The following is a 20,768-nucleotide window of genomic DNA, read 5'->3' as shown; positions in this document are numbered from 1 at the left end:
CGTCTCACTTATTCCAACAAATTTTTTGGTGGATGAACTCAATCAATGTAACAATTTCGTTCTCCTTATTTCAGATGCTTCAGGCATTCGAGTACAAACGCAGTAGCTCACTTCTGGTTCTATAACAAGTCTCACGGGCACTTCTCGAATGTGACTCCTCCATACCTCTCCATGGCCATGTCTCCCGATCACCAGCAATCCTAGAATCCTTACCAGACTCATATACTCTCTGCATATTCCAGGCCATCTCAAGCTTTTCTTTCTCACTTACATATTCACTTCTAAATCCAGTACACATACTTCTCATGCAGTGTCACCCTGATCACTCCTCCCTTCGTTTCCTTGCTGTCTTGTGTTCCTGCATTCTGATTCTCTACACATGCACTACTCCTCCATTCACAAGCTTTTCTACAACGTTATTATTATTATTATATTATTATTATATATGGGTATCTCCATGGAGTCAGAAGAATCATCGCGGGAGACCCAAGCTATCAAAACAATATCTATCATACCTCTTCTTGAACTGATTTAGAGACGAAGAACTCACAACTGAGTCAGGCAATGCATTCTATTCATTCACCACTCTCCAAGCAAAAAATCTAGTTCTCACACCCTTGCTGACCACATTCAAGTAATTTAAATGTTTCTATCATATCTCCTCTTCTCAGCCTATCAACCACCTTTGTAATCAACAGGCTTTCAATCTATGAATGTAGGGAGCATTTTTACACGACTCACCAACTTAGTCACTCTCCTTTGAGCCCTCTCCACCAATTCCTCATATTCAAAGAATCCAGGCGACCAGACTTGAGCACAGTAATCCAAATGTGGAAGTATCAACGCCTTATAAAGAGGAATAATAACCTATTTATCTCTGGATGTTAGTGTGTTCTTCAATACCCAAGTAATCCTATGAGCAATCATGGACACCTTAGAAATGTGTCCTCTGAACTTCAGTTCCCTCTCCACTAATACACCCAAGTCCTTAGCCTCATCAATCTCTTGGAGTACCGTTCCATCAATATGGTACACAGCTGGAAATCTTTTAACCCCAAAATGCACAACTTTACACTTTTCCAGATTGAACCTGACATCCAATACCTTTGTCCATTTTGCAAGCTTATTTAAATGATCATACAAATTCTCAACATTGTCTTGATTTCTTATTGCGCTTCCAAACTTTGCATCGTCAGCAAACAACTGAACATCTCCCTTTAAGTGATTTCCTATATCATTTATGTACAAATTAAACAATAACGGCCCAAGCACAGAGCCCTGAGGCACACCACTGGTCGCCTGCTTCATCCTGGACTCTGCTCCTCCATACACTACTTTCTGGTATCTCTCCATAAGCCAATCTCTTATCCAATACACCAGTTTAGTATCCATCCCCATCTGCTCTAATTTGCACAACAGTAATTACATGGGATATCCTATCAAAAGCGTTTGCAAAATCCAGAAGTATCACTGTGTAGCCTTCCCCTTGTCTAACTCAGATGTCACTCTATTATAAAAAGTTGATAAATTGCTAAGGCAGAACCGACCTTTAACAAAACCATGTTGGCCCTTATAGAGTATCATATTCTGATCCACTCAATCCTGAATTCTGACCTTAACCAACTTTTCCAGTACTTTTACCAACACTCCCGAGATGGTAATTTGTCTTTAATTTACAACCGCAGTCTTGGAGCCTTCTTTATGCAAAGGAACTATTCTCCTTCCTTCCACTCCCTAGGGACCATACCAGAGTTGAAACTCAAGTTGAATAACCAAGTAAAAGGTGTTGACAATTCTCTTGCACATTCGCGTAACACTCGAGCTGATATTCAATCTAAACCAAGAGCAGTGTTTGTGTTTAAATTCTGCAATATTCTAAGTACCTCTGTTTCATAAACTGTGAATTCTCACATCAGTTATTGCTACAGGTACAGAGATATTCTCACTTGCGTGATAGACTTTTGAAAAGTGCTCACTCAGTAACTTTACTATTACAACTAATTTGGTCACCTCGATATCATCGGCACCCACTAAGGTTATCCTTCCAAAGTCAATCTTCCTTTTACTTGCCATGTAGCGAAAGAATTCTTTGGAATTATCCCTGATCCCCTTAGCTAAGGTCTTCTTATAATCAGATTTTGCTTTTCTTACTATGCTGGTAACCTTTCTAGCCTGAGCTTTGTACTGCTCATGAGTGTACTGATCACCTTTCTCCTTGTAAATTCTCCATAACGTTTTCTTTTTTGTAGATCAAGCCTGATAGTACTACTAATCCATCTAACGCCTACCTTGTTAATCTTCATAACCATGGGAATACATTCTGATATTGGCTCCCTCAGATATCCACTAAATATATCCCATGCACTGCTAATATCTTTCCCCTGCAATATTTTCTGCCATGGGATGGCTGTAAGCTCACTCCAAAGCTTGTTCTAGTTACATAACCTGTAGTTCCGAATATACCCCTTCTTAAGAGAGAAATCCACAATTTTTTCAAACTCCCAAGTCAATACTACAAGATCACTCTCACCAATTAGAGGTAACGAGGACACCTTTCTTATGCATATGTCCTCTGAATCTATGACCAGATCCAACACCCTTACACCACAACATAATTGCACAATTAGTACAGTTATGTGCTGTTTCAAGTAATTATCTCTTAGTAAGTGTAGGAATTCCAATTCCCTTTTGCCACGTGATAATTCCTCCTTCCAATCGATATCACCATAATTAAAGTCCCTCATAATAATCACTAATTTCCTTGCACTTATTACACTAATTTGCTGATGATTGAATTCAACAAAACCCCTTGCACCCCCTGGCCTATAGCAGCAACCAACGGTATATTTGGTTGCGTTGGTCACTATTTCACACCATACTACCCCCTCAAATGAACTATTATTCACACGTCTATCATCTTGATATACTACTTTTTTGGCTGCAACTCATCAGCTATCATCAACAATATTATTCCCCAGTTCTATCTTCTCTGTCCTCCCTGAAAATACTGTATCCATCAAATTCAATTCCAGTAACCACATCTTCTGCTGACAGCCAAGTTTCACTAATGCCTACAACTTTTGGTGAAATTGCACTGACTAATGCCAAACATTCCTCCCTCTTATTTCAAATGCTTCTTGAATTAGTGCACAAAAACTGCAGATTCCCTTTACCTCTTATACCAACTTTAGAACTGATATTCATTCTACTAATTTTAGTATTCACAATAGGCCCATGCCGATTTTTATGTACTATATTTTTTAAATTATTCCATGAAAAAGGATAAAGAAACAGGTATTCACTGCATAAGTTTCTCTGTCTTCCACTCAACCTCTTCAAATTTAGCTTCCCTGTCCAATTACTTCTACTTGCTCAGAAAACAGTAACTTTCTCAAACACTTATGACCCTCCAAGTTCAGATGTAACCCATCTCTTGCATACAGCTGTCTTTTGCCTTCAAACACACTCCAGAGATCAACAAATTCCAGACATCTGTTTTTGCACATTCTGGCAATCATGTCATTCATTATCAACGCTCGTCTACTTAGCTCATAATTGTCAAAGCGAGGCAGCACTCACGCTGTCCTCACTTTGACACTTTTCTTCTTCACGATATCTAACAGTGTTCTTAAATTTTTTGCTACTCGATTAATGCTACCACTCAGGCCATTTGTGCCCACCATAACTATCATCTTTTCTGCATCTTGCCCTCTCTTTATTGCTAAAGTCACTCTCTCTATTGTTCTACCATTATTTTTCTGCTTTTCCAAATTCCCTCTTATTTCCTCAGATATTTCTTTCACTGCATTCGTTTATCGTCCTTCTAGCAACAGTCTTTCCATCTGACTCACATAAAACTTCATATACAGGCCATCTTTATTGTAAAGTTTCATCTTTCCTTCAAATTCATTCCCATAAGTTCATAAAATGCACTCTTTTATCCTCATATACCAGTGTTTCTCAAACTTCAGATATCCGCGTTCCCCTTCTTAAATTTTCATTATTACCAAGTACCCCTTATCAAATAATAAATAAATGAAGTATATTTCATTGTAAATGTCTATTTTATTTGAATTTATATTTTCATGTATACAAAAAATATGATTTATTTTTAATAGAACAAAATTTGGAATAGGTTCCTCTTCATTTCCCATTCATGAAAATCCACATTTCAAGTAATTCATACCATACTTACGAAGATTTTTCATTTTCTTCCTAGTTGGTTTTCTAGAGATGTCAGACGACACAACCTTATCAATTTCATTTGATCCAGATACAATATCAACGTTTTCTTGTTGCTTACAGCTGCTTGTATTTGCTATATTGCTCTCTTTTGTAGGTTTTATAAATCCAATCTTTAACCAATGATCCAAAAAAAAAAAAAAAAAAATAAGCTAACGCCTTTTTATTCCCGTATATACGGGAGTAGGCGAGGCCATTTAGCCCTATCTAACTTTTGGAGACTGAGTGGGCAGTTCAATCTCCACTGGTACCCAATCAGAGACAGATGGCCCAAGCCTATCACTAATTAAGCGGTACGCAGTGCAGAGAGACGGCTCAAATGTGCCGCCATCTCGTGGTGACTAACCCTAACACAATATATTTAATGTCTGAAATAATGTGGGTTCTACGGTCGATTTTCTTGAGTTTACAGGACGAAAAACCCGAGTTTCCGGGAGGAAAAACCTGCTTGCCCGTGCCAGAGATCGACTAACTCGGGAACCGGTCGAAAAAAGGCTTAGAAAAATTTCCTCTAGTCGGCGACTAGAGGAAATTTTTCTAAGCCTTTTTTCGACCGGTTCCCGAGTTAGTCGATCTCTGGCACGGGCAAGCAGGTTTTTCCTCCCGGAAACCAATGATCCATACTTAAGAATTTGAAAGCTAAACAATTAGCCTATTTACTCGAATATAACTTGCATTTTTTTCCCAAAATTAAAGCTAAAATATCGTGGTGCGAGATATAAACGGCATTTTTGGAAACTAAAGTTTTCAGAAAAAAACTGAAAATAGGGTGACTTACCAAGACGCTCCTACTCGCTATCGCTACTTTTGGCATCGAGAAAAGTTTCCTTATGTACATCGTCAGTCATCTACCCAAATAGCTTCATCTTTTCCCCATTATTTCAAGCAAAAATTACCTCAAGTCTTGTAAATCAGCAATTTACAAGAATTGAGATACATAGAGCAGCTATGAAGAAGTGCATATCATTGGTGCGGTATTAACAAAAGATCGCGCGAACCAAGACAAATTAGCATTTCAACAGTTGAGTTTAAATGCTAATTCTCTTCAACCGAATTCCATAACATCTGAAACATATTCGCTATATAGGTATATATTTCTTAGTTTTAACACATTCACGATGGGGTGGTGTCAAGCAAAACCATATGTTGCACCGGCAACATAAGGTTTTGCTTGAGTCTATACAGCAGTTTCTGTTGAAGGGAGAAGTGATTCATTAGTTAGTGCCATTTTTATCTCAGTAGTCTCTAATTGCACTATTTGTTGAGAAATATAATGATTCCATTCGTTAATGATGCATAGCCGAAAATTGCCACTTACCTACCTGAAGATCTTTCGCATACTACTAGGGGTATGAGTACCACATGTTAGGAAACACTGTCGTATATCATTCATTAGATAGTCTGAACACTGGATTACAGTTGTAAAAATGCGAAGGATTTGACTATAAATTAAAGTGATGCATGTACATATCGCGCTTTAATTCCGCTATTTTTATATAAGTGGTGGCTATGGTTTATTCAAGATGCCGTATTATCTGTCATATTACACACGAGCTCTCACAAATATTAGTACTAGCAGCCATATAATTCACGATTTATTATTTTTTTTTTTTTCTTTACATGTAACAGAGGACGCTTTTTTGTTTGTTTTAGAAACAAACATGGCGAGCTCCTTACCAAGTGTTCCTCCAGCTCTGAAAGCTATTCAGCCATATATAAAATTAGCTATTGAACACGAAAAAAGGGATCCAGTTATTACTTACTGGGGTAAGTAGAGCTATATTTATAGCCGGATCGTTTATACATATTTATATACATGTCGTTTTCGTTAACATAAACAGGTGAGTTCTGTTTGAAGAACGTCAACTAAAATATCACTTATATCTTATCACTCTTAAACAGTTTGGATTTAAATATGGACAGTATTTTCTACCTTTGATATATTTTTTTTTTTAAAAAATTTAATCCAAAAATTTACAAGCACCATTTTCAAGAATAACTAATTAAATAATTAAAATGAATTCTCGGCCGATCTGTTGATGATCATCCGCTGCAGGACGGTGTCGGAAAAGTGTCTAAAAAAAAAGTAAATAAAAATTATTATTATTATTTTTTTTTGTTATAACCAAGTGTGGCGTGTCGAAATGAAATGGTACTAATGCTTTTTACGTAGTGTTCTCATTTGCGGAAATTTATCCCCACCCATCTATGGACTGCTTCTGTTTAAATATAACCACGTAATTATGGGGTAAGTAGAGCAAATTGGACAGGGGAGATGCATATACATGTACTGGATTTTGCAAAAGCTTTTGATAGACTGCCAAATGACAAACTGGTGAATCGATTGAAACAGACTGGATTGGATTAACAGATTTCAAGTTGGATCAGTGACTGGCTATCAGGTATCAGAAAGTTGTATATGGGAATACAGTATCCCGAAAAAGGAGAGTCACAAGTGATGTACTGCAGGGATCAGTTTTGGGACCATTGTTGTTCAGTTTGTTTGTTAATGATATTGGGATGGGTTAAAACTAGTGGTATACAACTGTTTGCAGATGTTGCAAAACTGGAGAGAGCAGTGCAGAGTAAAGTGGATGTTATGGCCTTACAGGAGGACTTGAATAGATTGCATAAGTGGGCAGATAAGTGGAACTGTCAGTTCAACCTTGCAAAGTGCAAGGTTTTGAGATTTGGTAAGCATCAATGAGATGTGATAGCGGACAAGGACCTGAAAATCAGCTGCCACATTGCACAAGTTGTGAAGACATCACATTGGATAATGAATGATGCAGAGGACCCTGACGTGCAAAAATAGAGAGATTATGATAGCATTGTATAAGGCCTAGATCAGGCCTCTGGTGGATTATTGTGCACAGATTTGGTCACTGGGTTTTCATGCTGATGAGCATATATTCACAAGAGTCCAGAGAATATTCCCAAAGGTGGTCAGTGGTCTTTGGGATGTGAAGTATGAGGACAGATTGAGGGAATTGTAAGTTGCAAAGCCTTGTGAATAGGAGGTGGGGAGGGAGGATATGATTGAGACATATAAGCTAGTCAAGGGTTGTTATCAGGTTGACATGGAAGAGATTTTTCTTAGAATGGGAGAAGGTGGGGGATAGGGTAGAACAAGAGGCCATCACTGGAAACTGTATAAGAAGGATGTGAGCTGGGGAGTGAGAAGCAGGTTTATTGCATGGAGAGTGGTTGGTGAGTGGAATGCATTGCCCTGAGTGTGTTGTGAATGCAGACACATTGAGTCAGTTTAAAGCATGGTTGAATGAGCATTGTGTGCAATAGTGTGCACCTCCCACAATAAGTCTTTGACTCCATGGAGGTCAGATGTTAATAATAATAATTATATTAACCACAACTCATCAATGAATTGCGGTTGTCAATGGTTGATTATATTTCTCATTGCAAGGTTGAAGTGTGTATTCTTTCATAGCCATGAGATAACATATTTTGATCTGTCCAAAATGCACAAAAAGATTAAAGTTAAAAACGGTTTGCTATACACATATCATGATTACATGAGTACCGGAAAACTTGGTATTATTGGATCACTTGTTTTTCAAATACATCCTATCTCTCTACAGTTGGTTTCCATAGAGTCCTTACAAATTATCAATAAGAAGTAGTACTTCACAGACAGGCTTAAAACACAAACTTGTCCCTAGATATTATAAGCATTACAATGGAGAAGATACCACTAATCATTAAGCTATTGGAAATAACACTGTCATAGTCAGAAGTATTATTTTTAGAGCTTCTATTTATCTGTAATATCTATTCCTAGCAATTGTTAACATAGAACAGAACATAGTGATGTCTTCCACATGCTTATTTCTTACCCATACAAGAACATGCTACTGGTAGCAAGTCAACAGAACCAAAAGAAATAGATGAATTACTGAGTAATTATTTTGGGCAGGTTTATCATCAGGATGAAAGTGGAGTAGTAGCTGATGAGACAAGCATGTATATGAACTTTGAAGTAGACATACTAGAGGTGCTTAGGATATTAAAAAATCTCAATGTGATTTCTTCCATAGGATTAGATTGGATTTCGGCATGTGTGAATGTGCAAGGAAACTGGTCTTGCCATTGCCTAGTCTTTTTAAATTAAGTTTCAGCTCAGGTGTAGTTCCAAGATCATGGAAGGAGCATATGATAGTTTCATTGCATAAAGGTGGATCATACACAGAGGTTGAAAACTACAGGCCTGTTGCTATCTTGTAGGGTGATGATTAAGGTTTTGGAAAGTTGGTTAAAACCAGAATTGAAAAATTATCTGAATACTTTTTAGAGGTCAGTATGGCTTTGTTAAGGTGGAAGTCTTGCTTTAGCAATTTACTTTGTTTCTATAATAAAGTAACACTAGAGTTTGGATAAAGATAATGTAATGCTTATGTTATATTGTTGGATTTTGCAAAAGCATTTGACAGAATACTGCATGTGAATCTGTTAAGTAAGCTAAAACAAATGGAATGGATACAGGATTGGCGAGATAAGAGATTCGCATGGACAGGCATCAGAGAATAGAGTATGATGGAGCAGAGTCAGAGGTCAAAAAAAGTGACCAGTGATATTTTACAAGGCTCTGTTCTTGGTCCATTGTTGTTTAATCTGTATATTAATGATATCGGAGACAATTTACAGGGTGATATTTATTTGTTTGCTGATAATGCTAAGTTTGGAACAACTATAGTAGATAAAGACAACGTTGTGAATGATTTGAATCAGTCTCATTGTGATCAAAGGATAATGGGTTGTTTTTTAATGTGACAAAATGTAAAGTTATTCACTTTGGATTGAAAAAGTTTCAGTTTGTGTACTCTGTTGATTGAGTTTTGTTTCTGGAAATTTATGAGGCCAGGGATCTGGGAGTTATGGTCAATAGGAAACTGAAGCTCAGAGGTCAAAATTTGTACAACAGTTTAGATGATCACTTGGATACTCAAAAATACTCTGACTAGTAGGGACAGAAAAGTCATTATTCCTCTTTAAGTGGTTGAGAGGATTTGGAGGTAACTAACCAAGATGGTTGCAGGCCTGTGGAACTGTGGAATGTTCCAACGAGGATAGATTGAAGATTTGCTTGTACAAAAATTGGCAGATAGAAGGAAGAGAGGTGACATGATAGAAACATTCAAGCTGTTAAAAGGATTTTATAGAATGGAGGCAGGGGAATATTTACAGTATATGTCAGGTGGTGAAACAAGAGGTCATCATTGGAAGTTGAGTAAAGTTTCAGTTAACAAGAATGTGAGATCTAAATTTTTTTTTCCACAATGTGGTGAATTGAGTGGAATGGGATGCCTGAGATGGTTGTTAGTTTCACATCAGTGAATCAGTTTAAGGAGAGGTATAATAGGCACTTTGTGGCGATCTTGCATTGTTGAAGGTGTGATATTTAGGTAGATATATTTGGAACAGTGTTTCTCAGCTTCCATGGAGATGCTCATTAACAATAATAATTACAACAACATATATATATATATATTTATTTATTTATTTATTTATTATGCATGTAACATTGTCAGAGCTGAAGATACTGATTAAAAAAAAATTCACTGATTGCTTTATCATTGGTGAACATAGTTTGCCTTTCTCTAAATTTTTAACAGCAAGATAGGGAAAGTATTTTCTCTCTCTTAACCACAGATACCCACAAAATACCAGTTTTTTGTGGTATTTTGTGGAACTTTAAAATGTTCTTTTTTAAACAACATTTTAAAAAGGAATTGCGAAAAAAAAATTGAGAACACAAAAAATTGTTTTTGCTTCTAGTTACTTAGTAAATAGGCTTTTCCACTCATAATAAGTATGCGTTTTATATCTTTTAGATCAAATTGTAGAACCCATTGTTTAAATTGTGTGACTGTATAAAATTTGAAAGAGTGAAGAACGATGTGGTTGACATGCCTCAGATACGCTTTCAAATTTGATATACCGTATTTACTTGAATATAACTCGCCCTCACATATATCTCACAACCCTGATTTTCCTTTATGAAAAAAGAAATTAAAAAGTTTCACATATACCTCACACACAAAAAAGTTTAAAACTTTAAGAAATAGATAGTGAATGTTGTTATGGCAGCTTCAACTATTTTGGAATTCGGTTGAAGAGAATCAGCATTTCAACTCAACAATCGCTGGCTTGCTTTTGTTGTCAAGTTGCGTGATCTTATGTTATTACCACACCAATGATGTGCACGTCTTCACAGCTGCGCTATTTCTATTGGCCTACCTTTGCTGTCTGTTTAACGCTCTGCTTTCACTTCTCATTAGTCATTCATGGAGGATTGTTCATACTGTATCTCAAGTCTTGTAAATTAATGGTAATTTTTGTTTGAAATATTGAGAAATGGTCAAGTTACAGTGCTCGTTTTAAACTCAAAGATCATTCCAAAATTATAAAAATACAAGCAATAATGAAACTGTTTGTTTTAATTTAATTACAGAAGCAACGTTGCTAAAGATTCACATATATCGCATGATGAAGCCAAGCGACTGATAGCGTAAATAACGTTGATAATTAAAATTTAGATGCATTCATTTTATGAAATTCTGTCATGTTGTATCATCATTTTTTATTTTGGTTTAGGCTAATAAAGAATACAATTTGGCCGGCTAAATCCCAAATTGTCAGCCCATCCTTGTTAGGTCTGTGTCCAGGTAGATACCTAACAGGGAGCACCATGAGAAGGTGAGGATTTACTTTAAAAAGACAAAGACATGGAAATATCAACTGCATTGTGAATGGAGAACCCATAGAGCCTTGCTGCATTCCTGATCCCCTCATATGTCTCGCACCATGATATTTTAACTTCAATTTTGGGGAAAAAAGTGCAAATTATATTCGTTTGAATTCAGCATGTTGCAACTTAATTATGTTTGCTTGCAAATTGTCACACTTTACTTGGCATGGCATCAGGACTTGTTGTCATATTGATGGATAGTAATTGGAAGAGGCCAATGAATTTATTGTTCTGGTGGATAACACGGTCATAGTCAGAAAGAATCCTGTCTACCAATCTTGTGATATTCATGTTAAAAACAGCTTTGATTATCATATCATTGTGATGAGTTCCCTAGCAAAAGTACCATTGGATGTCACAAAATGTATATTTGAAATATGAATTACCATGTAATAAGGAACTGTGAAGCGGAATTGTGAAATCCGATTTAAGAAATGAGTGGTTTGGTTGATTAGATTTTTAAGAGTTCATTGTATGTATAGTTTTTTTTTTTTTTTTTTTTTACAGTTGAAGTGCATTCATGAAAGTTGTGCAAGCACAGAAAAGGAGAGAAAGGCGCAAGCTAAAAGTGGTAAGAAATCAAAGTGCACTAGAATGTGTGATTGGGACTGATGGGCTGATCATTTATTTACTGCAAGAATGCATTCTGAATGGGGACATCAACTATAGTGGTATAAACTGGGCAGAGGAGACAGCATACAGTAATAAGGGAGCCGAATTTTTTGATTTCTTGAGTGACAACTGTCTTAGGCAGCATGTGGTGGAGGAAACACAAGGATAGAGAGTTCTAGATTTGGTCATAGGATCTAAATTATGACTGACATCAATCAGTCACCCATTTCACAAAACAGATTCTGCAGTTTGGCAGAATGTCGCAGGTGCAAAACAGGAATGTGTAATTTGTGCATGAAATGCAGGCAGTGGGAGGTGCTGAGAGACTTGAATGTCTCGATCTCGGGATTTAATGGCAGCAGAGATAGTGCGTTGAAAACAGGTGATTTTCAGTTTGTGGATGCCAGTTGGAGGATGGAGAGAATGTTAAAGACTTATATATAGATTTAGCCCTGGGTTGTTTAGCAGATGGAGATGGTTTGTCTGATGGCCATGATTGTGTGTATGTGTGTGGTAATTGAAAGCAGAATGTGTGGAAAGAGAAATAGAAAACTGCTGAGAAAGGAGATGTAAGGAATGAAGATCTTGGGAGGATAGAGAGGTCAGCTGGTGTGAGAGAAATGAGAGCAGGTGTAAGAGAACAGCATCAAAGAAGAAGGCGAGAGAATGGGAGAGACAGTGGAAGAGAGGAAATTGCAGAAAGACGAGAGAGTGGAGATGCAAGAGAGAAGGGAAGGAGGGAGAGTGGGGGAGAGAGAGAAATTGCAAGGCATATGAGTCAGGGATGCCAGTGAGAGAAGGTTGACTGAATCTATTCAGAGTGCAGAATACCAGAGGAGTGCTTGCCTGCTGGAATGATAATATGTGGCAGTGGCACTAAAGAGGGGTGAAAGTGTGGAGGAGATGATAGTAATGGTTAGATCGGAATGAATGACCCGAGAGAATCGTGTAGCACAAGATTTGAGGTTGATGTTAGACATAGTGGAGCAGAAATGTATCCGAGGAAAGATAGTGAGTGTGCTGCTCCCTGTATGATAATGCAGAGTGAAGGAGAAGAGCAGTGATGATGAATGAAATGATAGTGAGAATGTGCAGGAAAAGGGATCTGAAATATATGGATGCATGGAGTATGTTTGAGGATAGAAGGGAGCTGTATTCAAGAGATGAATTGCATTGGAATGCTGAATAGGCTTTTTATTTTATTTTTTCTGGACAAGTGAGTGTTTCGAGACAGGGAGACTAGAATCACGTAGGCGGAATGTTGTAGGAATGGGGATAATGACTTGAGAAATAAGGAGATGTACAAAGCGAGGTGAAGTATGAGGGGAGTAATAATGGCTATAAGAAGGCTGACAATACACTGGTGTTTCTGTATACAAATGCTAGGAGCAGTACGAATAAAGGGAATGAATTTATGACATTGATTGATTGATTCAGTCTCTCCAAAGTGTGTTGGTATCAGTGAAATTTGGTTAACTGAGGAGGATGTTCTAACAGGGATAGAAATTGAAGGGTATAGCATATTTCAGCAGGATAGGAAAGGTAAATGTGGTGGTGGAGTGTTGCTCATGATAAGAGATGAATGATGAATCATGAGGGGCAGAAAATCTCAGTGGAAATAACACTAATGGCTTTGAGAATATATGGTGTGAGATGGATGTTTATAGGACAAGATATTTAGTGAGATGTTGCTTCAGATCAGAAAATATAGATTGTGATGAGCAGAAAATGTTTTTTTGTCAAATAGTGTCAAATTAGTTTGGCAAGTGCCAAGCAAAAAAGCAGTCATTATGGACGACTTCAACTATAGTGATATAAACTGAGCAGAGGGGACAGCCTGCAGTAATAAGAGAGCTGAATTTTTTGATTTCTTGAGGGACAACTGTCTTAGGCAGCATGTGGTGGAGAGAACACAAGCATAGAGAGTTCTAGATTTGGTCATAGCATCAAAGGATCTGAATTGTGACTGAGATGGCATACTTGTATCCTATTGTTGAGCGTGACCATGTAGTCCTGACTTGGATGATGAATAGGCATGGTGGGTATCAGAACAAAAGGAAGTTATGTGGAATTATTAGGCAGGTGACTATTGTAGACTTAAAAACCAGCTTGCAGCAGTGCAATTGATGAAAGAATTTAAAGAAAGAGGGGTTAATAGGGCATCAGAGATACTTAAAAAAAATTGTTGACAGCAATGACAGATTGTATACCTTGAGTGAAGGATATAAAGCAATTTGGAGTCAAATGGATGACAAAAGGAATAAAAGGGAAATTGCAGAAGAAAGAGATCATGGAAAGCATACAAAGAGAGAGGCGGAGAGCATTTGCTTGAGGAATATAAGGCTCAGGCTAGGAAAGTGACTAGTATTGTAAGGAGAGAAAAATTTGAATATAAGAGGAGATTGACTGTAATTCAAGGAGAATCCCAAGAAATTTTTACGCTATGTGACAAGTAGGAGGAAAAATGATATTGGAGAGAGATTATCTTGCAGGATGGAGATGGGAATCAAGTGCCCAAAGCAGATGACATAGTTGAGCTATTTAATGATCATTTTACTAATGTTCCATCCTAGTACTACAGGCTTTATTCCTAGAAGAATAATGAGTAATGAAGTGTTAGAAGTGAATGAAGAGGATGTATTCTGAATATTGAATACACTAAAGGCCAATAAGGCAGCAGGACTAGATGGAATTTCACCACTGTGGAACTTATTGTGCTATTAACTTGGCTGTTTAATGAGTCTTGTAATGGGTCAGGTTCCTAGAAAGTGGAAGGAGGGTAAAATAGTACCAAATTCATAAGGGTGTGGTATAATGGAGGTATCAAACTAAAGGCCTGTTTGTATTTCTTCTGTAGTTGTTAAAATTTTGGAGAAATCTGTAAGAACTCATATACAGAATTGGGCAGATGAGGGTAATATTTTTTATGCAGACCAGCATGGATTTGTTAAAAGATGCTCTTGTTTTAGCAATCTGATTCCTTTTTACAATAGAGTAACAAGAGCAGTGGATGAAGTTTCATATGGCATACACTGTCATTTTTTGGGCGGGGTTTTCCAAGGCTTTCCATTTAACAGGATGCCTCATGATAAGTTCATTTTTTAAGTTGCATCATATGAGTTTGGATATCAGGTTAGCAGATTGGATTGGCAATTGGCTCTCTGATAGATATGAGAGAGTTGTATATGGGAGAGGTTATTTCAGGGTGTAGGTTATTTGCAGAGGACGTGAAGCTTAGGAGGGTTATTAGTAATATTGCTGATGTTTTTGCTCTTCAAGAGGATTTGAATAAGCTGGAAGGGTGAACAAAGGCAGGATGTCACTTTAATGTGAATAAATGTAAGGTTTTAAAATTTGGGATCCACAGAAGAGATTCTTCATATTATTACTCCAGTATTACTCACTTGGTGGAGTTATACTGGAAGAAGTGGAGGAAGTAAGGGATCTTAGAGTGATTGTGCATAGATTTAAAGTTCTGTTGACATTTTGCAAAGGTTGTGAAGACATCTTAGAGAATTTCAGCAATGTGAGGAGAACATTGACCATGAGAGAGAAAAAAAAAGTATGCTGATGTCATTATATAAAGTTTTCATCAGACCACATCTGGATTTCTGTGCTCAGATCTGGACGCTGGGATTTGAGAGGGTGCAGAGACCCCTATCAAAAATTATTAGAACTGTACAATGTTGATTATGAGGATAGACTGAGGGCATGTGGACTGCAGAGTTTGTGATCGAGGCATTTAAGCTGTTGAAAGGTATTATCATATCAACACTGAGGAGATTTTTCATATGGTAGAATGAGGGAAAAGAACAAGGACAGTAGGCCATCCCTAGAAGTTGCAAAAGGAGATGGTGAATCAAAGGATAAAAAAGTTTTTTGCATGGAGAATGGTAGGAGCATAGAATGCATTGCCTGAGAGAGTGGTTTGCTAGTATGGACCTCCCACAATGAGTCTTGTAACTCCATGGGTCAGGAAAATAATAATAACTTCCACTATCACAACTTCTTATTATATAGTGATCCATATTTTTTATATCTTTTTTGTACTATGCTTTGGATTCTTACCACCATTCATCAACTAGTGACAAGACTTATTATGGTAGTCATGATCTTTGTTAGATATATCCATGCAGATTTAAATCATATCTTATGAAATGAGGATATATGGACTGCATAGTTTCACTATCATCAAAAATATCGAGACACTTGCTCATCCCAAATCTTACTCTAATATGAGAGGCATTAATATGGAGTTGGTCCATTCTTTGCTGCTATAACAGCTTTCAGTCTTCTGGAAGACTTTCAACTAGATTTTGGTAAGTTGCTGCAGTATTCCCTTCTCTTCTTCCAGAAGAGCATTAGTGAAGTCAGTCACTGATAGATGATTCAACCTGGCTTGCAATCTCTGTTCCAGTTCATCACACTGGTAGTCAGTGGAGTTAAGACTAGGACTCTTAAGTGAAGGCCAGTCAAGTTCTTCAATGCCCATTTCATCAAACCATCCCTGCACACACTTTGTTTTGTTGATGGGACATTGTCGTGTTGATACAGGAAAGGGCTTTCACTGAACTGTTGCCATAAAGTGGAAGCACAGAATTGTCTAGAATGTCATAGCTGCAGTGTTAGGTCCCTACTTCCTCATCACTGGAAGTAGGGGACCTAGCCTGAACTATGAAAAGCAGCTCCAGATAATGATGCCTTCTCCATTTGGCATCCAAACCCAGACTCACATCAGAATGCCAGATGGTGAAGAGTGATTCCTCACTTTGAAGAATTCATTTACACTGTTCCAGATTCCAATGGTAGCAAGCTTTACACCACTGCACTGACATAGCTATGAAACCCCATGTTCTTCAGCTCCCAATGAATAGTTGTGCTGGTACTTGCAGTAACATTTTTCATGTCACACGCTTTAGCACTCGACAGTTCTACTCTGTGATTTTTATGTGGCCTACTAGGTTTTGATTGTGTTGTTGTTGCTCCATTTCACAATAACATCATTTACAGTTGATATGGGCATCTGCAGCAGGGCAGAAATTTCCCAAACTGAATTGTTGCAAAAACAGCTTCCTTTAATAGTGCCAAATTGAAATTCACTGAGCTCTTCATTACAATCCATTTCACTGTCAATGTTTGTCTGTGAATCTTTTTTGATCAGATAGCGTATTTAGTTATTAATGATAAATACATTCTTTTTTGCAGATGTATATAGACTATGTTCATTTAGACATCTTAACATGTAGATCAACTTGACTAGTCATTATTTACATCAAGAAGTGGGGGTTCATTGTAACATCTCTAATGCATGGGACATTTGAATTATTTGAGAATTCAAAGTCTGCTATCTAAAATATCAGATGGTACAATGCTATAAATCACTTTTCCTTTATTTCATTGTTATTTGGTGTTTCACAAATCATCCATTTTTTTTTTAAATATTCATTATCACATGCTATCTTATATCCACTAGCTCCTCATCACTAAACTTATTTTCCAGTGCATATAAACTGTCATTATCTATCAAAAAATCAGTTATAACTTTCCATTTTAGTGCTTTTATGTTTTCATTGTTTACTTATATATTCTTCAACAGAAAGGGTATGCATATACCATCCTAATAAAATAACTTCACTGCTCTGATTATGTGAAAATGGATGCAGTTATATAATATGCAAATTTTTGTAATTTATAAAATAGATCAATAGCTTTCATAGAAGTCATGTTAATCTTGTATGGAAAATGTTAATAGCATTTCAAAGGGAAATGATAATTTTTATATCGACCCAGGGCCGGTTTTATCATTAGGCGAACCTAGACAATCGCCTAGGGATGCTAAGACTTCGGGGCACCATACTTATGTGAATATGGCAAATTATATATAGAGAGAGACAATGTATAGGGGTGCCTAAATTTTCTTTGCCTTGGGGCTTCAGATACTCTCGAACCGACCCTGTATCAACCCCATACATGAGAAGTCCCAAGAATGACATGACAGTGCTATTACAGGAAAGTAGTCAGAAGAAAATAATTTGTCATCATGTTTCTTGAAGAGCTGAGGATTGTAATCATTGGGGAAAACAGTAGGGAAAACTATTCCAAAGAGCAGAGGTATGGGAAATGAAGGAGGAGGATGTGAAGTTGGTTTGATAAATTTGGAGCTGAACTGTATATGGATGTTGAACAGTAGTTGCTTGTGTTCATACATGATTAGAGGAAAATGGAAACATGGTAGTGGCTAATTCAGTAAAGCAGTGTCCATGAATATACTTCTAGAAAAGGCATAATGTATCAACAGAGCATCCATATGAAAGCGACTTGAAGGAGTTGGCGAGACTCCCTAAATGCTATTAAGTAAGTCAGTAGCTCTCTTCTGAATATGATCAAGCATTCTGAGGGATGTCCTAGGTGCACTACCCTGGATGTGAGAAAGTTGGACAGATTTGAGATTAAAGTGTCTGAAGTTGAGCACTAGAAAGAGAAGAACAAAAAAGAATACTAAGCTTTTTTTGGAGGCCAAAGAAGCTATGGACGTAATGTATTTGTGTCAGGATAGTTAAATGTGAAAGTGAACCCAAGAAGAGAAAACTGATCCTAGTTGGTGAGCAGAATATTGTCAAAGTGAGGGATAGTCATTCATGGTCTTTCTTCTGGGAAAGGACTGTGTTTGGATGGCATTTAAACTTTTGAAGTTATCCCCCCTTGAGAAGGGTAAGGAGATCATTGTTTAAACAGTGGGTTAAAGAAGATCTTGAAATCAATCACCCAAATACTACAAGGTTTTGAAAATGGAAAAGAGGAATTGAGGGTACCGCCATCAACGAAGCTATGAATTGGATTGGATGTCAGAGAGAGGAGTTTGTTGATGTATAGGAGCAAGAGTGTTGATGAAAGCATAGAATCCTAGAGTATACATCACTATGGAAAATCAAATGAAACCCCATTCAGCATTACTGCAAACTGATGATCTATTCACAAAGGGTAGGAAGAATACTATAAGATGGCACGCAGTAATGCAAGACTGAATCAAATACCTTGGAAATATCAACAGAGATCACTTGAGTTTGTCCAAACTTTTCCATGGCCTGTGTCCAAAGATGGTTAAGGTTTGCTAAGAGAGCCACTGTGGAGTGGGAATGGTGAAATCCATATTAGTGATCACTAAGTAATTGATGAATCTCCAACTAGTGAAGTGGCTGCTGTCAATAACCTTCATTATTTTTGAGAGTATCGAACTCAAAGCAGTAGGACTGTAATTTGATGATAGACTTTTATCTCTCTTGGGAACAGACTGGATAAAAGTTTTGAGGCTGTTTGATAGATGCCAGATGAGTATGACACTTTGAAGAGGCGATACAAGATGGTTGTTAGTTCTGGAGCACAAGATTTTAGTACAATGGACAAATACTGTTGGGGTCAAGAGACTTATTGTATCCATGCTTGAGTAATTTTCTGATGTTCTTCGGGCAAAAGGTCAGAGATGGCATACTTTAAATAGTTCATGGAATAGTGTAAAGAGATTTGCCTAGGTCATCTATACAAGAATTGAAGAGAAAAAAACTGATGCCAAAGAGATCTGCTTTATCTGTAGGGGATGTTGCTTTTGTGCCATCGGGATGCAAGAGAAGTGTGGAAACATGGAATGACAAAGGTTGCATCCCACAACCTTGAATAGCAGAAGACCCAACTGCCATTTGAGCAGGTGATAAGATTAGTACATTTGTCCTTTATAAAGTCTGCTTTGGATTTTTTGATGTTTTTGCAATTGTTACAGGCTGTAGTATAAATTTAGTGAGGGGCTGGAGGTTTTGACTTGCATTATTAGATGTATGCTGAATTTTTGTCCAAGAGATTGCCAAAGCAGTTCTACAGGCCCACGGTCATATCTAGAAGCTCTTCAGTGGACTCTACAACAACAGCATCTGCCATATGGTCACTCTGTACCTCAGTAATGTTCCACACAAATTTCCATCAGTTGGTCCTGTTGTAGGCTTTTCCCGAGGCTTCAACTCTCCAAAGACCAGTTACTCCAGACACACTATCTCATTCGAGATCTACCACTTCCTCTTTTCCAGAAATTTGTTTCTGGAAAAGAGGAAGTGGTAGATCTCGAATGAGATTGTTTTGAGATTTCGAAAAGCTTTTCTTCCATTCTTTTTGTGTGTCTAAAGTATTCCATTTGTTGGCCTTTCACTGTACAAGATCCTCAACAGTCTCCTCTAACACTGCATCTCAAAATCTGTTGTTCTTTTCCTAGGTTCCAAATTTCATATTCATTAGCTAGTGGAAAAACAGCTGCATCTAGATTCAGTCCTCAGCTTTGTTCCTTAGTGATCTGCCCTCCCAGACTTTGGAGAAATCTCTGACTATTGTTCTAACTATTACTATCTTCTATTGTCCTCTGAATAGCAATTTTTCATGTTGATAATAGATACCAGATTCTCAAATTTGCTGACTTCCTCATATTTCTCTATTAAGGTACATTTGCTTCTCAGGATCTTCTTGATCTGTATTTCCTTCAAGATCCATAATCTTTGTCTTTGCTATGATCGAGTGTAAGTGCTCTATTCTTGCAATTTCATTAACTCTGTCAAGGATTTGTCGTGGTTCTTTTCTGTCATTATAGAGAAGTACAGTGTCATCCGTTTATCTCAGATTGCTGATCCACTTGTCACCTATTTTAATTCCTGTTTTCAGCCCAACCAGCGCTTCATTCATTATGTCCTCAGTGTAGATACCGAACTGGTGATGAAAAAGTAGGCAACCTTGCCTACCTGAAGTCAATCAGTTAATCCAATGGTTAAAACTAATTAGGTCATGCCTTGCAGTTCTTCATATTTCCCTCCTTGTGCAGTGGTATGAATACTGGCTTCTTGTCTCTAGGCCATATTCTGACCTAGATCTGGTCTCCTATATTCTTATAAGCAATATACAAAACACTTATCCCTCCATCCCCTGTGATCTTAATTAACTTTGGTTGGATTCCATTGCACCTGGGGCCTTATTGTCAAACTGTTTTTTCAACTTCATGCCTGAATGGAGGTGATTCAAACTTAAGATTATCCTGGGAAGGTCTCTTTTGAATGCTCCTCATCTTTGCTGTTATACAGTTCCTCACATTATCTTTCCATCTATTTTTGATCCCTGT

The 20,768-nt window shown here is 37.4% G+C and overlaps 1 protein-coding gene across 1 annotated transcript in view; it reads left to right on the top strand.

Moving 5' to 3' along the window:
* Window positions 1-5,886: 5,886 nt before the first annotated feature.
* Window positions 5,887-20,768, top strand: part of Vta1 (vesicle trafficking 1) — a 117,349-nt gene continuing 102,467 nt past the window's right edge. The window contains exon 1 of the mRNA XM_090411764.1: window positions 5,887-6,009. Coding sequence (XP_090267890.1) covers window positions 5,904-6,009 — 106 coding nt within the window. The 5' untranslated portion in view covers window positions 5,887-5,903. The remainder of the gene's footprint in view (window positions 6,010-20,768) is intronic.

Source organism: Typopeltis vanoorti, chromosome 22, assembly GCF_054136105.1.
Source record: "Typopeltis vanoorti isolate ZY-2024b chromosome 22, IOZ_Tvanoo_1.0, whole genome shotgun sequence".
Classification (NCBI taxonomy): domain Eukaryota; kingdom Metazoa; phylum Arthropoda; class Arachnida; order Uropygi; family Thelyphonidae; genus Typopeltis; species Typopeltis vanoorti.
This window is presented reverse-complemented; position numbering and strand designations above follow the sequence as displayed.